Genomic DNA, 21903 nt, shown 5'->3' with positions numbered 1-21903 from the left:
TGGCCGTTGATTGATATCGATTTGTCTTGATTCTAGGTGTCTCATTATTTTCTGAGGCTACTCCTACACTTATTACATCACTCACTCCTACTGCGATTGAAGGCTGAGTCACGAAGTAGAGGCATTTTTGAACACTGCCAATGAAAGATATCCAAGCAATTAAATGCAGTGTGATGTCATTAGTTTAGTCATCCACAGCTATAGCCCACCACACATGACCCACTTCTGCCTGTTAAATCACACTCGCCCACACTGGCTCAAATTGGCGCCATTGGCTGTATGGGGAAGGCCGAGTAGGAGCTCAGGAGTCAGGATGCTTCATTCATTTTGACAGATCCCAAATATGTGTTGTCTAGAAGTGTAAAATCGCCTAATGAGCCTATTAAAGGGGTCATAGGATGCTACATGCACTTTTACAAGTTGTCAGTGGATTACCTTTGTTTCTGAAGGGAAATGCGCCCCCGATCTACATAAATACGTCTATGTTCGCGCGAATCATTCATGATCCAGCCTCATCTACAGAAGAAGTGAGTATAATGTTTTGTAATGAATCTTTGCAAATCGCCTTTCCTAATAATGTCCTAATTAGCAAATTTCACGATGAATGAGTACTATAGTAAACAGTCTCTCTGAGAGCAGCTCGGAAGAGAGGGGCGGGGGCAGCAGAGCTCATTAACATTTAAAGGAAAATGCTACAAAAAAGGCTTGATCTGAAAAGAGCTGTTTTTGACAGGGTAAAAAAGGTGTTTTTTACACTACCATTGAGAAATTTTAACCAAACTATGTTACAGACTTTTCATTACGACCCTAAAGAATCATATCAACTTGTGGAAAATGGGCATCCTATGACCCCTTTAAAGCAACTTTTGAAGAGCTTGACATAACATGTCAGCAGCGTAATGTTTCTACCCCGACTGATGTTTTTCTGTGATGTGATTTAAAGCGGGTAATTACAGCATGTAATTTGCATAGGGCTGTAATTTGCATCAACAGAAGCAGGTTGGGTTTCTTCTGTTTACAGCGATTCACAGGTAGCGGATGCGAACTGGCATCTCTGCTATTTCATTACGGAGTTCTGTTGTCAAGCATCAACCGCAAATTCGAAACTGAGATGTTTCAGGCGTGTGACATCTCAGGTACTGTGGGAAAAATCTGGTTGTTCCTTTAGTCAGTGTATAGTTAAAGAAAATTTGCGTTTAGGTCAGAGGTTTGGAATGTTGCAAACAATTAGACATAAATAAGGTCGATACTAGATGTAGAATGCACTGAGAGTTCAGACAGACATTCCACCTTACTGCATCACATGAAGCACATTAATTTTAAAACAGTTTTTTTAATGCTTCTTTCCAGTGTACAGCAGTGTTTCCTAAAACGTAATACACACAGTTTTAAGTCAGTAAGAGTTTTTGATGTTTTTGATAAAAGTGTCTAATGCTCAACAAGGCTGCATTTGGTCGATCAGAAATGAAATATTATTATAATTTAAAATAACTGTTTCTATTTTTAATATAGTTCAAAATGTAATTGATTCCTGTGATGATAAAGCTGAATTTTGATTATTTTATGAACAATCGAACAGTATTTATTGGAAATAGATTTTTTAACAATATAAACGCCTTAACTGTCACTTTTGATCAGTTTAATGTGTCCTTGTTGTTTGAAAGTATTTCTTTAAAGAAAACAAACTCTTCTTCATTGATTAAAAAATAGCCACAAAACGATTATAACTTGCAGTTCAGTAAGTGAGTGAGATGTTGATTTAGTAACTTCTCTGTTTGATTCAGTTCAGTGAAAGATCTGTCAAACTGATCCAATCCAACTCCAAAAAGTTGTTTTTGAAAAGTTCTTTAAAGGGGTCATATGATGCTTTTTTAAATATCATTATTTTGTGTATTTGGTGTAACAGAATATGTTGACATGCTTTAATGTTCAGAAAACACATTATTTTTCAAATACTGTACATTATTGTAGGTCCTCTATGCCCCGCCTCTCTCAAACGCTTAGTTTTCTACAAAGTCCCTCCTTCCGACAAGCGCAGTCTGCTCTGATTGGCCAGCTGACCCAGTGCATTGTGATTGGCCGAACACCGCAAGCACTCGTCGGAAATGTAACGCCTCTTACCATAATCGCGAGCTTCATCTGTATAAATGTAAAGACAGAGCCCGAAAGGGGAACAGAGTCGCATGACAGATACAGTGATGAAGCTGGTATGTGTTTGCAGTACACAAGCCACGGTTAAGACAAGCTGACTCCACTGTGAGTGACCCTGTCTCTCTCTCTCTCTCGCTGACACACACGCGCACACGCACACACACACACACACACACACGATGCGCAAAACTCCGCATTTGAACAGTCAATAGCAAATACTTAAAACTACTAGCAAAACAGTAGCTGATTCAGAAGCGCCAGATTGTCATAGCAAAGTCAGAATTACCTCCTCTCCTAGGTTCACGAAACGGTCGTCCATAAAATGCATTGCTGTTCTGTTGTAAGTAATCTTAAAGATTCCTAAATGCATCTACTTTCGGAAACATTCACTTATATCTCCCGTGTGTCTATTATTAGTACAGTGTGAGTCTCACATGATACTGTAAGTCTGCTTGCCATAGACAAGTATTGACTCCCTACAATGAATCACTGTACCACAATTTCTGAAACCATTTCTTCCACTGCAAACATAATGCAAAGTTTGTGTAAAACCCAAAGAAATATTCCAGAAAAGGACTTTTCCGTGGACTCCAAGATGGTTTTCAATATTTGTGGGTATGATAGGGTATATACAAATAACCTACTGTATATATTAAGCCAGAGCAGTTAGTCTCTTTGGTTCCTGTTGCTAAAAACAAAGCATGGAAAACAGCAAACCCGTTGTGAGGCTAACTATAGCAGTGGAATATAAAGTTGAAGAACTAGTGGGATCCTGCATGACAAAGACCAAATATGAAGGGTCACCACGCTCTGACAGAAGGGTTAAAGAAAGCAAGTAAGCAAGGGGTAAAGGTGCAGTGTCTGTCAGAACTGTGACGGGATGTAATCTATCTTTATATCATCTTTTATCCCTCAAAGAAAAAAAAATAAGGAGGATAACAGAGGAGTGTGAGTATGTGCACTCATTTATCTGGGAGCTTTTCTGACAGTTTCAAGACAGCATGAATTTTAAATAGAAGGCAAGTAGCGGTGAGTGACAGAGGAACATTGCGCTCTAAACGAGAGCGAATCTAGAATGACATTTACAGGCGGTGAATAAGCCGCTTGAAACACATTACACAGTTGCTCATGTTTTCTTAATAAATCCCCTCAGAAAAACACCATTGGAGGTCACATAAAGCAGCGTACTTGCTTTAAGTCGAAAATTCCCACAGTAGTCACCTGGACGGACAGGTGAGGTGTGTGACATGCCTCAAGGCATCTCAGAAATACCATTATGAGGAAGTATGTTCATGCTTCAGGGGAATAACTTCAGGTCAGAACACCTTGCAGAGGGCAAACTACAGAAAAAAACCTCTTCAGTCAAACATTTAAATAAAAATGAGGAAATTTTAACAAAGAATTTAATAGTAATTAAATTAACTTAGTAAAGTAATGAAATTACATAGAAATTAAGAAAAAATAAAAAATAAAAATGAATAATAGTTATTCTTATAAAAAAATGCTATGAAGGCAAACGGTTGATTGGAAATAATACAGTATACTGTTCATTGGTCATTACATAAAAAAATTTGCCTGCAAAATGGTGAGGATGGCCAATCAAAATTAAGTATTCTGGAGAGCTACAAAAGAGCTTTTAATATAGTTTATTTCAGCATGAAGATGTATGCCTAATGTTTTGGTTTGAACAACAGTGCAATAGTTTTTTTTTAACTAAACCATGCAGGAAAAAAAGCTTAAAGTGTGTACTTGCTCTTTAAGCTTGTCTACTTTGTTTCTCATTTGTAAATCGCTCTGAATCAGCATCTGCTAGATGACTAAATGTAAATGTAAATGTCTAGTCTTTGTCCCTCTGTCAGGAATCTGTCCTTAACGTGAAACTCACCCTATTAAGAAAGAACATCCTGATCTGTCTAGCATGCTAATTCAGAGCAAAGAGTTCATCAGGGAATGCCAATTTTCAACTGTTAATAAAGTACTTTCTATAAGCATGCAGGTGCATAGTATATATAGTATATAATACAAAAGAATAGAATCTGGGCATACTACACAAATTCAGGACCTTACTGGAGTGCGTCATGCAGATATCTAAACATAGAAACATAGATGTAGAGGGAAAAAAATGGAAAAACTGACATTGAACAAAAAATAGATAAATAAAGTATAATAAAACAAAATTTAACCTATGAAAAAGACACACAAAAAAACTTTTATCCAGGCCTCACTCACTCATGTCATTAAGAGTCACAAAAGCCGCTAAAATTACAAATCAAAACAGCATTTGTTGCCACTGGTAGTTAAGACTTGACAACAATCAAGTTGTTGAACCAAGCTACATCGTGAATATATCAATTAATCAGAAGTCAAACGCACCACTTTCTATGCAAATTAGGCCGATAATAACAGATTGTGCCTTATTCACAAAAACCAAGGCCTAGTTGCCTGCTGTAGTTAACATTGCACAGTACGTAAATGTGATATATATATATTTTTTTTTTCGAAATCGAGATTTATACATCATCTGAAAGCTGAATAAATAAGCTTTCCATTGATGTATGGTTTGTTAGGATAGGACAACATTTGGCTGAGATGCATCTATTTGAAAATCTGGAATCTGAGGGTGCAAAAAAATCAAAATATTGAGAAAATCGCCTTTAAAGTTGTCCGAATGAAGTCCTTAGCAATGCATATTAATGATCAAAAATGAAGTTTTGATATATTTATGGTAGGAAATTTACAAAATATCTTCATGGAACATGATCTTTACTTAATATCCTAATGATTTTTGGCATAAAAGAAAAAGAATAATTTAATAACGATAATTTTGACCCATACAATGTATTTTTGGCTATTGCTAAAAACATACCCGTGCTACTTAAGACTATATTTATACTATATTTATTTATTTATTTTTTATTTGTTTTTTTTTGCTCATGCACACTTTGGCTATTAATCATTAAGTGCTTTACAAAGCAATTTTACGAATAAATTAATTATTATTTTGAATGATTAATTTTCCTGACATTATGTTAATCATTTCTTTTGGCTTTAGTACTGCAAAGTGACAACATAAATACCAATAAATTAAATTTTAAACAACATTTTGTCTTTATAATATCATAGTATAAATGGAACTTATATTTACTTTAGCCATCAGAACTATAGTTACAGATAATATAAAAAGAACAGAAAATCTGTTTGACATACAGGCAGTATCTAAACTTCTTCTTTAAAATGTATGTGAACAGGTCAATAAACCTATGAGAGGAAGTGAGACAACAGTAAAGCCAAACTGAGTAAGGCAGGGCCGAGATACAACTATTTGAAAATCTGGAATCTGAGGGTGCAAAAAAATCAAAATATTGAGAAAATCGCCTTTAAAGTTGTCCGAATGAAGTCCTTAGCAATGCATATTACTAATAATAATACATTTTTGATATATTTACGGTAGGAAATTTACAAAATATATTCATGGAACATGATCTTTACTTAATATCCTAATGATTTTTGGCATAAAAGAAAAAGAATAATTTAATAACGATAATTTTGACCCATACAATGTATTTTTGGCTATTGCTAAAAACATACCCGTGCTACTTAAGACTATATTTATACTATATTTATTTATTTATTTTTTATTTGTTTTTTTTTGCTCATGCACACTTTGGCTATTAATCATTAAGTGCTTTACAAAGCAATTTTACGAATAAATTAATTATTATTTTGAATGATTAATTTTCCTGACATTATGTTAATCATTTCTTTTGGCTTTAGTACTGCAAAGTGACAACATAAATACCAATAAATTAAATTTTAAACAACATTTTGTCTTTATAATATCATAGTATAAATGGAACTTATATTTACTTTAGCCATCAGAACTATAGTTACAGATAATATAAAAAGAACAGAAAATCTGTTTGACATACAGGCAGTATCTAAACTTCTTCTTTAAAATGTATGTGAACAGGTCAATAAACCTATGAGAGGAAGTGAGACAACAGTAAAGCCAAACTGAGTAAGGCAGGCCAAAAAAACATTAAGATTAAATTGATGCTTATTATCTAGAATCCCTTACAGACCATCTCAGTCAAATTGTATGTGTGCATGTGGGGCCGGTCTCCAGGGAGGTTATTGCTACAGAGATAGAGAGTGGCAGCTAATTAAAAGGCCACGTTAATGAGAGGAAGACTGCGAAATGACAACGAAGGAATGTTCCTTGTGGCTACGATAACTGATTTTAATGATATCTAGTGTGTATGTGTGTGCAGTTTGCTTCCCGTTAGCCTTTTTTTGTTTTGTCAGTGAGCATGTGGAGACTGCATTTATATCTATAAGATGCGTGTGTGTGTGTGGTCAAAGTATGCCGGCCAAACGCAACGGGGGGTATAAATGCGCTAATCCCCTCGATCTGCTATGCTGAGTCGATACTGACAGACCAAGCCACTCTGCATCAAAGTCACATGATTCTCCAAGACCGCACACACATGCACATATGCATACATGAGCGCGGAGACTGCAGATATCCCTTTATCTGTCAATCATCCGACCCAGGGCGGTGGGCTGTTATATAATGTTCTCCACCAAGAGAAATCTGCAGATCATCTCATATTTACATAGACTCCTCATCACCATCATAATCATCACGTTAATGTTACCTCATCTTTATAAAAGTTAAGAGTCAGCCACACCTACCTAAAACGGCTCGTTCTAACACGCCCCCACATACCTACGTCACTATTTGGGCGGCGTTATGCAACTCTTCCCAGATAGTGACGTAGGTATGTGGGGTGTGTTAGAACGAGCCGTTTTAGGTAGGCGTGGTTGACTCTTAACTTTTATAAAGAATATCTCTTTGGATTTGTGACTTTAGTCTTTGCAACTTTATAGATCTTCTTTATGCACCAAGAGCTTGTAACACTCCAAAGAGAAAGGAAAAATTGAAATCGCATCATATGACCCCTTTAATGATAAGCAATACCATTGTATTTTTTCTCTCAGTCTATTACCAGGTACTATCAAGGCCAACCAATACACATACATCTATTCATTTTCAAGTATAAAATAGGTAAAAGGACCCACTTGTCATATTTACAATCCATTTTGCAACAATAAATAAACAGAGAATTGTGAGATCTCTAAAAATAAACTATTAGAATAAATGCCAATTTAGTTGCAGTGAAAAAACCCACAATGATGTTGAGCGATGAGAGAAACCGTTCTTATCTTATTCAGCTATTTACAATGATAGACATTTATTTGCAGCTAAATCAGTAATAAAATCACTCATTTCAAATAAACCTTGCAATATAATATTAATATCAGATGTGTAAACATTTAAAGGAAATATTGATTCCTAATAGCCAAACAAATCCATTTTCCACCTGTGTTCAAGTCTCCATGCTTACCTCTAATCCCACCAGAGCTTGCAATAAACCAAATACACAGGGAGTCCAGGTGATTTAATTTTGCTTAAGCAATTTAATTGAAGGTGTGCAGATGTTCATTAGAGATGATTTTACAATAGCACTTTTGCATTGTTAGTCATATAATACAATTTGATATCCAACTTGGTCATTTTATTGCTATTTAACCAGCCATGGATGAGAACTGTAATGTAAATGAAGACATTTCGTGTCAGGTTAGGTGAACTGCAGCTGAAGGGAACAGCTTCTGACAGCCAGATAATCTCAGATACCATCTCAACTCAGTAAAGGTCAGTTGTGGAGAATTGAGCTCAGCGTTTTGTGTGGTCACTGGTCACCGCCTCAGATGGGCCAAATAGACTGATATTCTAAATCTGCTGCTGCTGTGAAAGACTTTAAGCTGACCTATTACAGTCACTTAACACGGGAATTTTCTTTTGCTCACTGAGCTGGAAGAAGACTAGAGAGAAAAGGGGGGAAATAATCAGAGGAAAGGTGATAAAAAATTCATGACTGTAGGTGTGCAGCATTTTTAGCTGCATTACGTTCACATACAACATCTTGCAGTTTAATTGTTAATCTGATGTGGAAGACAAACAACAACACGAAATGCTAGTGCACAAACTAGAGTTTTATACATGCATTCGAATAACACACACTGAACTGAGGAAAAGAAATATCTGGACACAGCAGCTGTCACCAAAAGACCTGTTCTGAGGGCTAGTAATAGTATCGATGAGAGACTGAACGCACTTAGAGGAAAGGATGAGATGGAAAAATAGGAGAGTTGAGGTATTTGCAAGCTAACTGGGTTCGGCCCTAACAAACGATCGACAGTACGAACAATAAGAGGTGAAAGACTAGAGCGCTACAGTGTGCCGCCTCACTTCCTGTCTAGAGCACTGTTTATCTGCAGTCAGGTTGTTACTGTTTCCAGGAAGTGCCTTCAGCCATGAGAGAAATGTTTAGCAGGAAATTTGAGTCCTCTTATGGGCATGGAAAATATTTTAGTTACTAATAAACATGGAGATACAGAGTAATACTGACAACTTGTGTACAAAAATGTACAGACATATAAAAATGGTAGCACCACATCGCACACCCCTGAAATTAATATCTAAAACCTCTCATCCAATCAAGAACATCAGTAAGGTCCCAAGTGGCCATTTTGATGAATAAACAATTAAGTTTAGATGGTTAATTAAATAAGTTTAATTAATGGGTTCTTGACATTGAATGAGGTCCAGTGGACACTCATGTTGAGAGCCATATGTATTAACTGATAAGGTCCTATTGTTTGATGGGCCAGGTCAGACTGGTCGATCAGTGGGATATGCCAGGGGCAGTCAAAGATAAACAATATGGTTTACCTGCTGAGCGACAGCCTGGCTCGCGTGTCTGGGAACACAGGAAGTGGGTACGACAGACCAAGTCAATGAGGCAGACACATGGCAAAACAGCTTTTAAAAACTGCTAAAACCAGTTTAAGATGGTCAGGCTAGTCTGGTTTGCTGGTTTTAGAGGGGTTTTTGGCACTTGTCAACTGGTCAGGTTGGGAGACCAGCTGGCTAACCATCTACACTAAATGAAAACCAGTTGGGGCTGGCTGCTAGATCAGCTACTCCAGCTCAAAAACAGCTTGGGCAGGATGAAAGACAAGCTAGACCAGCTAAGACCAGTGTTATTTTAACACAAAACTAAACAACTAAAACTAAATAAGAATATATTTTTATGAATTCAATGCTAACTAAAATAAAATAAAATAAATGTAGTTATGCTGATAAATGTAAATTTCTACATGTTAATTTCACCGGTTATCACATTAATTGGCAGGCGTAAACTACTAAAATGTAAATATAAATTGAAAACAAACAAAAACTACATTAAAATTCAAAACTAAAATAGCCCTGGCTTATACCAGCTATGCCCAGCAAACCAACCGGAGAGTGGATGTTTATTCCTGGAATACGATATATTTGCTTGCGTATAATGACATGTTTTGCTCTCTGTCCGCAGCGGTCTGGGCTACATCCTGGGATCCATCGCTAAAGACGCTGGAGGGCACTGGTACTGGGCTCTGAGGGTAAGAGCTGTTGAAATATCTCAGTGTGCTGTATCAATATTTTAGAGGAAGCATGCACAGCCTTCACAAATACACACCATTTCCTCTCGTACAGGTCAAAAATATCCCTAAAACCCATGGCAGACAGGTGAATCCCAAAATACCTTCGGCCCGTCTCTTGAAAAAGCAACATAGCATTCCTGCCCCCTTTGAAGCCTGTGCAATTGGCACTGACAACCCAACTAGCTTAAGCGCATTAATTTAGCATTACTTCCAGCTCTCTCGGGTCCTGCTCATACACGCAATCCGTGAAGAACAAGGTCTTCGCAGTTCTCACTGCGGTCTTTGTACTGCAGAGACCCAGGAGCTCACAGACCATTTTGTTGTGGGATATTCCTCAGTAGCCTTGATGTACCACAGCGCTAACCTAAAGAGCCAAGCCGAGCACCTTTTCATGCAGCTAAAATTACTAATTTATGAAATGACTGAGTGAGAGGAAGGGCTGTGGCCTATAACTATTTGGGCAGTGAAAGAGAGAGAGCAAAAACAACTTTTTTGGAGAAAGTAAGAGGCCTCTGAGGTGCTTTAGATTTTTTATCCTTCATTAGCTCAGTGCTGTTTTAAAACCAGCCGCTTCACTTGTTCATTTTAAACTTTAACAGTTGGGCGTTCCTTTCGCTGGGTCATAAAGAATCCAAAAAGGTCAAAAAGAGTGTCTTATCGTGAACTTGAATTATGCTTGATGTGTGGCTGCCTCTTAAAACTCCAACGAGGTTTGGCTGTCAAGCTCTTAGGCCTAAAAGGAGACTTGTTAAACCCTCTCAAGCTTACAAAAACTTAAATGTATTGTTCCATGTTCGTTTGTATACCGCACGCAAGGTTTATGCGCATAGTCCAAGTCTTCTTCTCCCTTTTTGAGTGTATCTCTGTGGCAGAATTACAGTTCCACCTGCTGGTCTGGCATGTATACTACATCGCTTTGTGACGGTTTCGTGTGGACTCAGATATTTCTTGAGACGAGGTGAAAAAAAAGATTGAATAGGGTAAGCTCTGGCTTCTTGTGGACATAACCTTAGACTAGTATTTGGAGACTTTATTTTGAATTTGAAGTTTATTTTTGTTACCTAATTGAATTTTTATTCTTGTTTTAAGCATACGTCTGACCACATTTCTTTTATAATTACGCTTAAAAAAATGCCAGTGGTGTAAGAAAAAAAATACATAAATATGCATATATACGTTTGGGGTTTTCTATTTTTAGATACTTAAAATGTAATTTGCACCTTTGACATGATCCTTCAGAAATCATTCAAATATGCTGATTTAGTGCTCAAGAAACATTAGCCTGCTTATCAATATTGAAAATGGTTGAGATGCTAAACATTTTTTGTGGAAACTGATACTTTTTTTTTCAGAATTATTTAATAAACAGAAAGTTCAAAACAAAAGCATTTATTTGAAACATAAATTTTACCGACTACAAACTTTTTAAATGGTAGTGTATATTAAGATATCATTTTTATAAAATAATAGCTTTTTTAAACTAGAAAATAAGAAAATTTACTAAAATACTGTAATTGTTGTGCAGCGCAGATGAATAGATATTTACATGCACACAAACACTCCCATAAGAGACACAATTTTGTGCAGAAGTACCTGGTCAGAGCTCAGGTGGTGCAGAAGACAGCAGTGAGCTGCACCTATCAACCATGCAGCAGCAAAGACAGGTCCCAACATACACATACCGCTGAAAATGTAATGTACAAATGCAAACATTACACTTTTGACAACGACTGTATTTCTCTCTCATCTCCAGTTTGATATTCGGAGCCATCACCTGTGTGACGGGGCTGTTGGGAGTGGTGATCGGTGCCGTGACCACACGGCTCTGCCGACAGAAGACGGAGCGTGCCGACCCGCTGGTGTGTGCGGTCAGCATGCTGGGCTCTGCTATCTTCATCTGCCTCATCTTTGTTGTGGCCAAGAAGAGCATTGTGGGAGCATATGTAAGTAGCTCTATTTTGACTGTTCAGTTTCAACTTACTTCAAAACACCCAATACTAAAAGAATAAGAGCGACAGGCGCTGCGTACTTGTTTAATTGGCATGTAAAGCAGGAAAAGGGAGCAGTTTTCACAGTAACTGCTGAGAAACAATGGGCTGTGGCATTTCTGAGTCACTAATAGAAAAAAGTTATGCTGCATAAGAAAACAAAAACTTCTACCAGGTCACGCTCGTTCTTTTAACAAAAAAACAATCAGGTCAGAACTAAATGCAAGGGCCAAACCGGACTGGGAATCTCGTAAGTGTTTATGATAAGAACTGAAGCCTGATGAGAAAATATTTTAGAGACTGTTTGTCTTTCCTATGGACAGAAGAACCCAGTGCACTGTGATAATGCCATCTATCTGGTGTTATGTTTGAGAACCCCTAAGCTTGCTCAACGTTTGCCATCTTATCTTAAAATGAAAGACTGGTCACGAACTGTACCCTCAAAATCACCTGGTTTTGCAACCTCTTGTGCCTTTGTTAAAAATTGTGATGACTTTGAAAATATTTATAATAAGGCAGACAGTCTTACCTGTGGGTAGACCTGGCTGCTCAGTTGTCTAGTTTGGGTCACATGAACTCTTTTCATAAGAGTTTGAATATTGCAAAATAAAGGGCGCAAGAAAAGAATAACAATTTATAGTATAATAAAAATCATTTAAAAATTATATTAAGAAATGGAATATTTAGTAAGATGTACTAAATTGATCAAGCGATGGTAAATACATTTATAATGTTACAAAAGATTTCTATTTGAAATAAAGTCAGTTGTTTTTAACTTTTCATCAAAGAATCCTAAAAATGGTCAAAAATATTAACCAGTACAACCTTTTTCAACATTGATAATAATAAGAAATGTTTCTTTAGCACTAAATCAGAATATATAAGTGATTTCTGAAGGATCGTGTGACACTGAGGACTGAAGTAATGGTGAAAATTCAGTGTTGCAATCAAATAAGTAATTTACACTTTCAAATATATTACTTAAAATTGTAATAATATTTCACAATATTACTGTTTTTACAGTATTTTTTTGATCAAATAAATGCAGCCTTGGTGAGCATAAGAGACTTCTTCCAAAAACATTAAAAAGTACCAACTCAAAACTTTTGAACAGTGGTGTATATTGTCATTTATCACTTTATAATAAATTGGAAAATGTGGAAAAGTAAAAAGTAAACGCCTGTCAGTCTCACTTAGAGCAACAGGACAAATTTTACAGTAAATGATCAATTTTAAGATATTTATAGAAATGAATGACACATCATTTGGACCACAGGCCCTCATGCCATCTTGTCAAACAGGTAACATTACAGTGTCAGTTCTGGGTAAAAATATACCCAGCTCCCAACTAAAGACATGAGCGCCCTTTTCAATCACTTGTCCAGAGGCTTCTGTAATTACATCCAAATGGAGCATACGAAAAACAAGGAATCCAAAACTTTAAGGAGGGAAAATATTTGGAGTGTGAAAAATAGATAGTGACAGATGTGCAGTCTGAGAATGTGACAGCACGCTGGAGCTCTGTCAGGGTCTGTTCCAGCTGCTGTCTCGTCAGCACACTTCAGCCCTTAACCAGAGTTCTGCAGGGCTTTACAGTTTTAGCCTGTCTGTCCGTCCGTCACGCTGTCTGAGCCTCAAGCCACTTTGGGACAGAGTTTCATACATGTCCAAACACACACGCTTTCATTTCCTCACTTTCAGATATTTTTTTCACACCGACATATAAATGGAAGTTTCTAGACCCGTGAACTAATACCGTCACCTCTGTTTTACACCCTGAGGTCATCCCTCTGCCAGCCCTGCTCAACATATCACTCTGAGCCCAACATAAGACCCTGTCAAAGTCAGAACGGCCACTTGAACGATCAAATTCCCCTGCAACCTACAGTTCATTGCACAATCCCATCTGGTTTGACCCCAGCAGCTGCCGTCAGCTGCATTCTGGCCTCAGAGATGTGGAGAGACCATCTACAATCTGTCAAGTCACTAAGATTAGTGGAGATATTCAATCCTTGTGTCTCAATCTGCCATAAGCACCTAGAAAATCCAGACCAGACACTGAGGGATATCAGTTAATTTGTGTGGGAATGCCTAAGTCAGTTAGTCTGTTCTCGTGAGTCTGTTAAAATAACTTGTTAAATGTAACACGTTTTCAGCCACCAGACATTTTAGGTTCCACTCTAGTATAATGCTAACCACTAGTCTCTTTTTTACGGTTTGGAGCAAGACACGGTTCTATTGCCCTCAAATCAAAAATTGCATATATTGCAACCACAGTATAATGACACGTTTTCATATTCCACAACATTTATTGGGGTTTTTTGATTTAGTAGATGAGCCGGGTTAATTTAGCCTTTGACCAACTGCAAACCCTGCTATCAGTATGTATTTATGTACATTTCTCATTTTAAAGGATAAAATGAAATATAATTGGCCTTTCTTCTTCTATTTTTCTCCTCAGATCTGCATTTTCATCGGAGAGACGCTGCTCTTTTTGAACTGGGCCATTACGGCGGACATTTTAATGGTTCGTATTGAAAGCCTGTATTTATCTGCTGCATCGAGTGGAAACTTTAAAGCCTTTAACTGTAACAAAACTGGTCATCTTCTCAGGCTAGTTTCTTATTTTGAATGGTGGGATGCATGACTACGAGGTTTGGTATAGCCTGGGTGGGGCCCAAGACAAAATTGCTGCCTTTGATTGCACTTAATGGAAACGCCACTCATGGAAAATAAAACGAAATAACATTTTCAGTTTGAATGTTTTTGTCTGAAGGAAGCCAGTGAAGTCAGAGCAGTAAACAGAGAGTGCATGTAAAGCAGAGTGAAAGATTTAGCAAGAAAAGCTGTCATGAAGTTGAGTCAGCCAATGTCTTACTGCATACTTAAACTCCAGTCAGCTTCGGTCAGTGTAAAGCGCCTGCTTAAGTGAGCACTCGTGGTACTTTTGTTTTCTTGTTATGATTTAATGTGAAATTCTCACTGCTGTTTTCATATCACCTCTTTTCTCTCTCCAGTATGTTGTCATACCGACCAGAAGAGCCACTGCTGTTGCCTTCCAGGGCTTCACCTCGCATTTACTAGGGGATGCTGGGAGCCCGTACCTCATTGGCTTGGTAAGGATGACTCGCACATATGACAGAGGAACTGCTCAGTATTGAGTACTTGGCATGTTCAGACATTATAGGGTGGTTTTGGGGGTCTGGTCAGTCTAATTAAGGTCTGAACCACCTAAATGAAGTCTAAAAAAAACACTGAAAGGGTCTTTTTACATACAAGCCAACAGATTTTCAAACAACATTTCAATACCCACAAAAGTCAGAGCGCACTAAATAGACAACCATAAAGAAGAATCAGGTTATTGACACGCAAGTAGTTTAGAGAGAAAACGTAATGCTAGAAAGAGGAAGTCAGCGATTTTGAGCTCTCAAAGCCACACAAGAAAGATGTATGGCTCCTTTTCTAGTTCACAATAGCAGAATTACACAAAAGCCCTCTGAAGGTTTTCCCGCTCCTTCTGATTTGTGTCTTTCCAGTAATACCTTTCCACAGGAGACATGATTGTGTTTGTATATATGCCAGTCACCAGCTCATTCAAGGCTACATTCATCCACAAGTGTTCCCTTCGGTCTCTTAAACACTTCTGTGTAACAATAAGCTACGCCGCCTTGTGCCGTGTGACATTGTGCTCTATGATTTTGTACGCTGACCCCGATTTCCACTCTTGTTCATGTTAAGAAAACAAAGCCAAACCGATCACAGTGCAGCATAAATTCATCATTCTTCTTCACTCCGGAAAAAGCACACTGTGTTTCCTAGACTTCCGACTCCTGTAGACATTCCTAGCATTCCGAACAGGAGTCACTGGAGTTGATCCAAGTAAAACAGTAACTCCTGTCCGTGCTTTTGACAGGTTCAGAGCCCTCTGTCATGTAGGACTCAGGGTTCAGACCCATTGTTCCCTTATTCCTTTATCACCTTCAACCTCTTGCAACAAAAGTGCATTTGCAGTGTTTGTTCTTTATCTGTCTCACACATACACTTCAATACACTGGCATAAGAGCAGAAGCGAAGAAGTGTGTCTAATCTACCTTTATATTGTTTATACAATATTTTTCCAATTGGAATGTGCTAGACAGGTGGTGTTTGAGCACAGTTAATGATTTAATGACTTGATGTTGAATCTGACCTAAATTTCACTCCGGAGGTCTGGCAGGCTAGTGTGATGGTGGCTGTGACGTACTTCTGTCACAAAAAAATCTGCCAGCTCTGAATAACAAAAAGAAGAAGAGATTTTAGAGAAAAACCACATGAACTTTGACACAGGGCAGAGACACTATAGTTTTTCCAGACATTAAGCTGTTATGAGAGCAGTGACATCCAATAGCTTACCGAAGACAACTGGAAAGAAATTTAAGAACATGTGGCAGGCAGACAACACGTTCTTCTAAAAACTGAACAATGTGTGCACTAGACCTGTGAATGAATAACATTTCCTAAATACCTGGTAATGCTCCATTTCACTCTAACTGATGTAAAAACATTCAGAGTACCTGTGTGAATCTATACCCTCAGGCAGTGGGTGGTGTAATTATCTATAAAAATAGGCTATCAACCGAAATCTACCATCTTTTTTTTGTTGCAAAAAACCTCATTAGACACGCACCAGAAATGTTCAACCTCAGCCCTATTTTTATCAGAAAAAATAGTTCATGTTTGGCATCATGAAGGCCAACATATACACACACATACAGGAGTGTGGTCTGTGCGTGCACACAAATACACGTTTGCTTAGCTGTCTAAATAGGGGCATTATGTAGACTTTTATTTTTATTTTTTATATACAGCTAGTTGCAGATACTATAACCTAACCCTTACACAAAACTTTCTGCATTATTACAATTAAAATAACCCTCTATTTACTTATCAGTTTTACAAACAATGACATCCCCATAAGGAGGTTTTTGTCAGATTTATCTCACTTCTGGGTAACTATTTGTCCCCAAAATATGGTTAAGTATGTACAACAACACACAGACCTCACTGTCAGCACCTACTCACACACCTTTTAGAGTCAGCTGGCCCATGAGACTTGAGACACGCTAGTGCTGATAAAGGATTAGCCAAGTTAAAGTCAGTTAGATGGACACTGAGGAGATTATTAGTGCTTCTAAATGTCTTTTTAATGCTGCTCTTAGTGCCTTTGTCAAAATATACAGCTTTTGCTTTATTTTCTAATAATATGCTACTTTAGAATAGCCAGAACAAAGCATTTTTGCATATTAGCACTGGAAACATCCTCTTGTTTTCTGTTCACAGGTCTGAACGAATGAGTGATGAATGAAATCAGGATTTGAGTTTTGTGGCCTTTAGTGTACTCCTAGAAGTTGACAATGTATTTTTAGCAGATGTAGGCATTTAAAAATGATCTTCCAGGAAAATGGAACAAAAATACTGCTGACTCATCCCGCACTACACTTTATTTTTATACAATCAAATGCTCTTTAGAATGACAATATCCCCTGCTGATATCACATAGGAAATACCTCATGTGGTCTTTAACATTAACAACCAGTTGCTAACTACTGACTGTGTGAATCCTAAGGGAGCACACAGCATAAAATTAAATCAGTTTGTAAAATTGAAACTGAACTAAATGTCTCCTTGATTAAATCAATAGTTTAATTAATGTTTATTGTCTTTTTATAGATATATTGACTTGCTGTTCAACAGATACCAATAGCTTAAGACAAATTAGCATAATTAACCATTCGCCCAGTAACTGATTAATACAGCGCAGCTCTTGAAGACAATATTAGGAAGTTAATTATTACATTAATGTCACTGACGACTCGCAGCAGACTTTTCCTTTGTTTGCTAATGAGTGCTCTTTTGTTTGTGTTTCTATGTGTTCCTGCAGATATCAGACGCGCTGCAGGAGAGCTACACTACATCAGCGTTATGGCAGTTCCTGAGCTTGGGCTATGCCCTCATGCTCTGCCCCTTTGTCATCGTTTTGGGAGGGATGTTCTTCCTGGCCACCGCCCTTTTCTTCCTCGATGATCGTGACAAAGCGGAGAAACAGTGAGTGCCTAGGCCTTTACTCATAACCTTCATAGCGCTAATTCAATCCAATCTTTTAAGCCATTATTCTGAAAACTATCTTAAGGCATCGAGGTGCTTCCGTTTCAAGGGTTCCTTACTTTACATTCCTAAACGGGGTTGTCATTTCCCATTTCCTCCACTGACAAAGACAATTCGGAGAATACCGGTTGCCATGGTGATTTTGGTAGCCTTGGCCATCTTTGTGTGCCTGGTGAATAGCCTCAGGTGGACAATTAATCCGCGAGGATGAGCGAGATTGATAGACGGACAGAGATCGAGATATATTTTCAAACAAAGACACTCTGCAGAAGTGATCTGCCTATTGAAATGGCACTTTACGTGGGTTACAGATGAGCTTTAGTAGATCAAGAGCTTTCCATATTCAAATCATTAATCAGTATAGGAGAGATTTCAAAATAAATGTAATTTCAGTAGACTAGCATTAGGCAGAGACAAGCTAACTATACAATTTTATGAAAGTAGCATTTAGTAACAGTCATGACGACATGAGACAAAATAAACTTCAAATAAACCCCAATGTTGTCTCTTGCTATTCAAGCTACCCAGACAAGTCATTTCATTTTAACATGGCATACATAAGCCATCGCAAGATACTTTGTCCTATATATGTATATTTAAACATAGACATTTTAAAACAGACCTTCATCTAAAACATATGCCAGTTTGGTTATGGAAAAGTCCCATTGCCTTAAAAGGTAAAGACAAACATGATACCCAAACTTTGCGACTCACTTTCTGTTTTGCGGCCGTCTTTTATCAAGTGGATTTCCTGTGTGTGTTGCCACTCAAAAATGACTTCCTTCCTGTCTGCTTGGGGACATTTTTAGGCAGGGTGGTATGTTGGATTACTGCGGAAGATCTTCCCACGATAGGTCTTAGAGACAGCCCAGGAGGTTGACTTCTCTTCTCGTCTCGCCATCTATTACAACAGGCAGTTTAATAATCATAGTCATTTTTCACATGGAGCTACTCAGCAGGATTATTAAATTGTTCTTTTTCCTGCTATATATCATAAGTAGTGGAATACAAATAGTGCACCACAGATACAAGTCTTAAATAAATCAATCCTAACATGAATAAATCTTGACAAAAAATACAGTGTCTAGGTTTAAAGTTGTTGTGTCAAACAGAATAATATATAACTGACTATTTTCAAGTAGGTTTCCCTGAACACTTCCCACTTCTACTATTGGTCAGATAAAGAGATAGCCCTCACACAATTGGTGGAGCCATTGTTGCTATGCTAAGCTGGTCAGATACTCATAGGAACAGAGCAATATTTTTAAAGAACCACAGTGCATTTTTCAGGGAAATAAACTTGTAGTTTTCTCTGTATATTAAAAAGGGATGAGAGAACATATTTTAACATTAACTTCACTTCAAATGTCAAATAAAATATAACAAAAAAAAACTCATTTAAATTGAGAATAAATGAAAAATACTTCACTTTTAAATTTAGAATAAGATAAAAAGAACCTTAAATTGAGAATAATTATGATAACAAATCCACCTTTCAGTTTTAAAAAAAGTTTAGTTTACTCCCACTGTTGGTTGCAGTTTATACAGAAGTTTTACCACACCACTGGTTTTATGCCGCCACTGAATTTCAGCTATATATGCTATGTAATGACGTGCTATATCATGCATGCCAAAAGCAGCAGCTACAGATTAAAGCAGTTATATTTGTGAATGCAGCATACACTATAAGCTTATATCCAGCTGTTATGAGCCTGTGCAATTATACATTTCCAACAAATACTCTTACATAACACCCTTCTCACAATTTTTCATAAGCATTGCATCATCACGAGTCATCATGCAGTCTAAAAATAGAATTTTATCCGTGCTGTTTCAGGCCCAGTAGTTCTTTATTCGCAAATATCTTGTTACATGAATATAGCATTCTTTTTTGTCTTCCTCTATTTATGGACACAACATGCAAAATGAAAGGCGTTCACTGGAGCGGAGGAGTATATATTGAGCTTGAAGAGTACTTTATTTCTAGGCTTTAAGCTGTTTTGGGCCATGAGGGAGCTGCTTATAGCGCAGGGGAAAACACTGGGCACCCAGGCAGTCACAAAATACACACACGCACACATTTGTCTCATATCCTTTGCTGCCTGGCATCAGTTGGCATGGTGTCCATTGGGATGTACTGTAGATATAAGCATCCTGTGAACTGCGTGTTAAAGCACTAGCAGCCTGTGAAGTGTCACCATTGAGATTTCCAATAGAGTGAATTACAAGAAGGCAAGAGAGCATCTTATCATAGGGAAAAAAGGAAAGAAGTGAAAATGCTCATCAGTGAAGATGAGGAGGAGAACTGAAGTACTTCTACACAGAATTAGTGTGTTCCTCGCATTAAGAATCTGGATCCTCACCAACTTCTGTCACTACCCTGACCACCTGTGGTCACACTGAATCAAACCACTGCTGTACCTCATTTTACTCAGAGCTTTGCATCTAAATGGTTGTATTTCAATAATGCTGCTGTGAATTTGCTTTGTAAATTCAAGTTATCAAACTTTTGGACCCCAAAAGATGAAAAACTGGGTAATATAATTTATTATTATTATTATTATATTATCTGGAGAATATTTACTTGGTATTAAGTTATCAGTTTATTTTACCCACTATTAAGAGTAATGCTATGTGAGCTGGAAAAAAGTTCGTACTGTTTAAAACCAAGGCTATAAAAATAATTGTGATTAATCTCTTGATTCCCAACCAGTTTAAAGCAGGCAAAATAAGATCAAATTTGGTAAATGTTAAAAATATTGTCTTAAACACATTAAATTAATACCTTTAATTTAATTAATATCTGCAACCCAGTTTGAAAACCCCTCCAATAAGAGATCCTGCTGATGTGTAGTGTACCATTATGAAAAACATTGCATAAATACTATACACAATTTTTTCCCTCATTATTCTGTTTTTTTTTTCTTCTTTTTTTCTCCAGAGTAAACCAGCTTTCCCGGCCGCCGTCCACAGTTAAGGTAAGACCTCAAATTCCTGCAAGTCTCCAACAAAGGCCCCCCCACTTTTTCCCCTTACACTGTTATAAACTGTTATTCTGTTGACCTTTTAAAATAGAGAATACAATGGTTCAAGCTTATTTATGAGAAGGTATTCTGGACTGTAAGGGGAGAAATAATAACATACCACCTTTATGAAACTCCAGAGCTGCACATTTAACCTTTATTTACCCTATGTTTTACACATTGGAGTCCTTGCGCATCACAATACCATAGAATAGAATAGAATAGAATAGAATAGACTTTGGGCTCATGGTGGCATCACCTTTTCATTTCTCACCAGCAGCACCAGACAGATGGATCCTGTTGGGAAGCCAGAGACTAGGATGTTATTGCTCCAAGTTTTATTCAACAACACAAACAGCCAGAGACTGACCTGTCTTTGTCTTTTTGATTCCCTCAGGTTACCAAATGAGATGGGGATGCTGCAATGGGATGGAAATATGGGCAAGTGGAGGAAAAAAAACAAAAACAGAAGGAATAAAACTAGCAGCTAACTCACTATACATACACTCTCGGATCACCGCTATCATATCATCTCTGCTTTTTCATTTCATCCTGTGAAGGCCGTTCTGAATTCAAGTCGCACCTTTATGAGATCATTTTAATTGCTGAATCGTGAGAGTTGAGTATTTCAGATTGCACATTTTCTTGTCATACAAGAATTCTGTAAAGATGAACCTATTTCTGATGTCAAGCAGAAATTACAAGGTGATTTTATTTTTTAGAGCAAGTGTGATTATAAAGAAAAGTATCTAGGACGTTTACTGTGATGCTCCCACAGGGATATACACCTATATGTAACTGATCAAAATAAACTTATTTAATCAAAACAAGTGCAATATAGTGTCTTTTTTTTTTACATTATTACAAAAGTACACTTGTCACTTTACAATAAGATTATGCAGGTATCATGACCGTACAGAATTTATTAATCTGTTGATGCTATTATTTTTTAAAGTATACCATAATTCATTGTTAATTCATGTTTGTTAAATTATAATACAACTTTTAAAAAATGCAAAAATGTCCTTTAAAATTGTGTTTTTGGT

The 21903-nt window shown here is 37.3% G+C and overlaps 1 protein-coding gene across 1 annotated transcript; it reads left to right on the top strand.

The window, feature by feature from the left end:
• The first annotated feature begins 8938 nt into the window (after positions 1–8938).
• Positions 8939–21426, top strand: LOC107712352 (protein spinster homolog 2-like). The gene is made up of 9 exons (XM_016517576.1): positions 8939–8994; positions 9594–9660; positions 11293–11366; positions 11456–11645; positions 14152–14217; positions 14708–14806; positions 17611–17774; positions 20776–20812; positions 21255–21426. The coding sequence occupies exons 1-9, from the start codon at positions 8939–8941 to the stop codon at positions 21264–21266; spliced, it is 765 nt and encodes a 254-aa protein (XP_016373062.1). The 3' UTR covers positions 21267–21426.
• Positions 21427–21903: the final 477 nt, after the last annotated feature.

Source organism: Sinocyclocheilus rhinocerous, unplaced genomic scaffold (assembly GCF_001515625.1).
Source record: "Sinocyclocheilus rhinocerous isolate Xijiao unplaced genomic scaffold, SAMN03320098_v1.1 scaffold298, whole genome shotgun sequence".
Taxonomy (NCBI): domain Eukaryota; kingdom Metazoa; phylum Chordata; class Actinopteri; order Cypriniformes; family Cyprinidae; genus Sinocyclocheilus; species Sinocyclocheilus rhinocerous.
The sequence above is the reverse complement of the archived record's forward strand: the minus strand, read 5'-3'. Positions and strand labels throughout refer to the sequence as shown.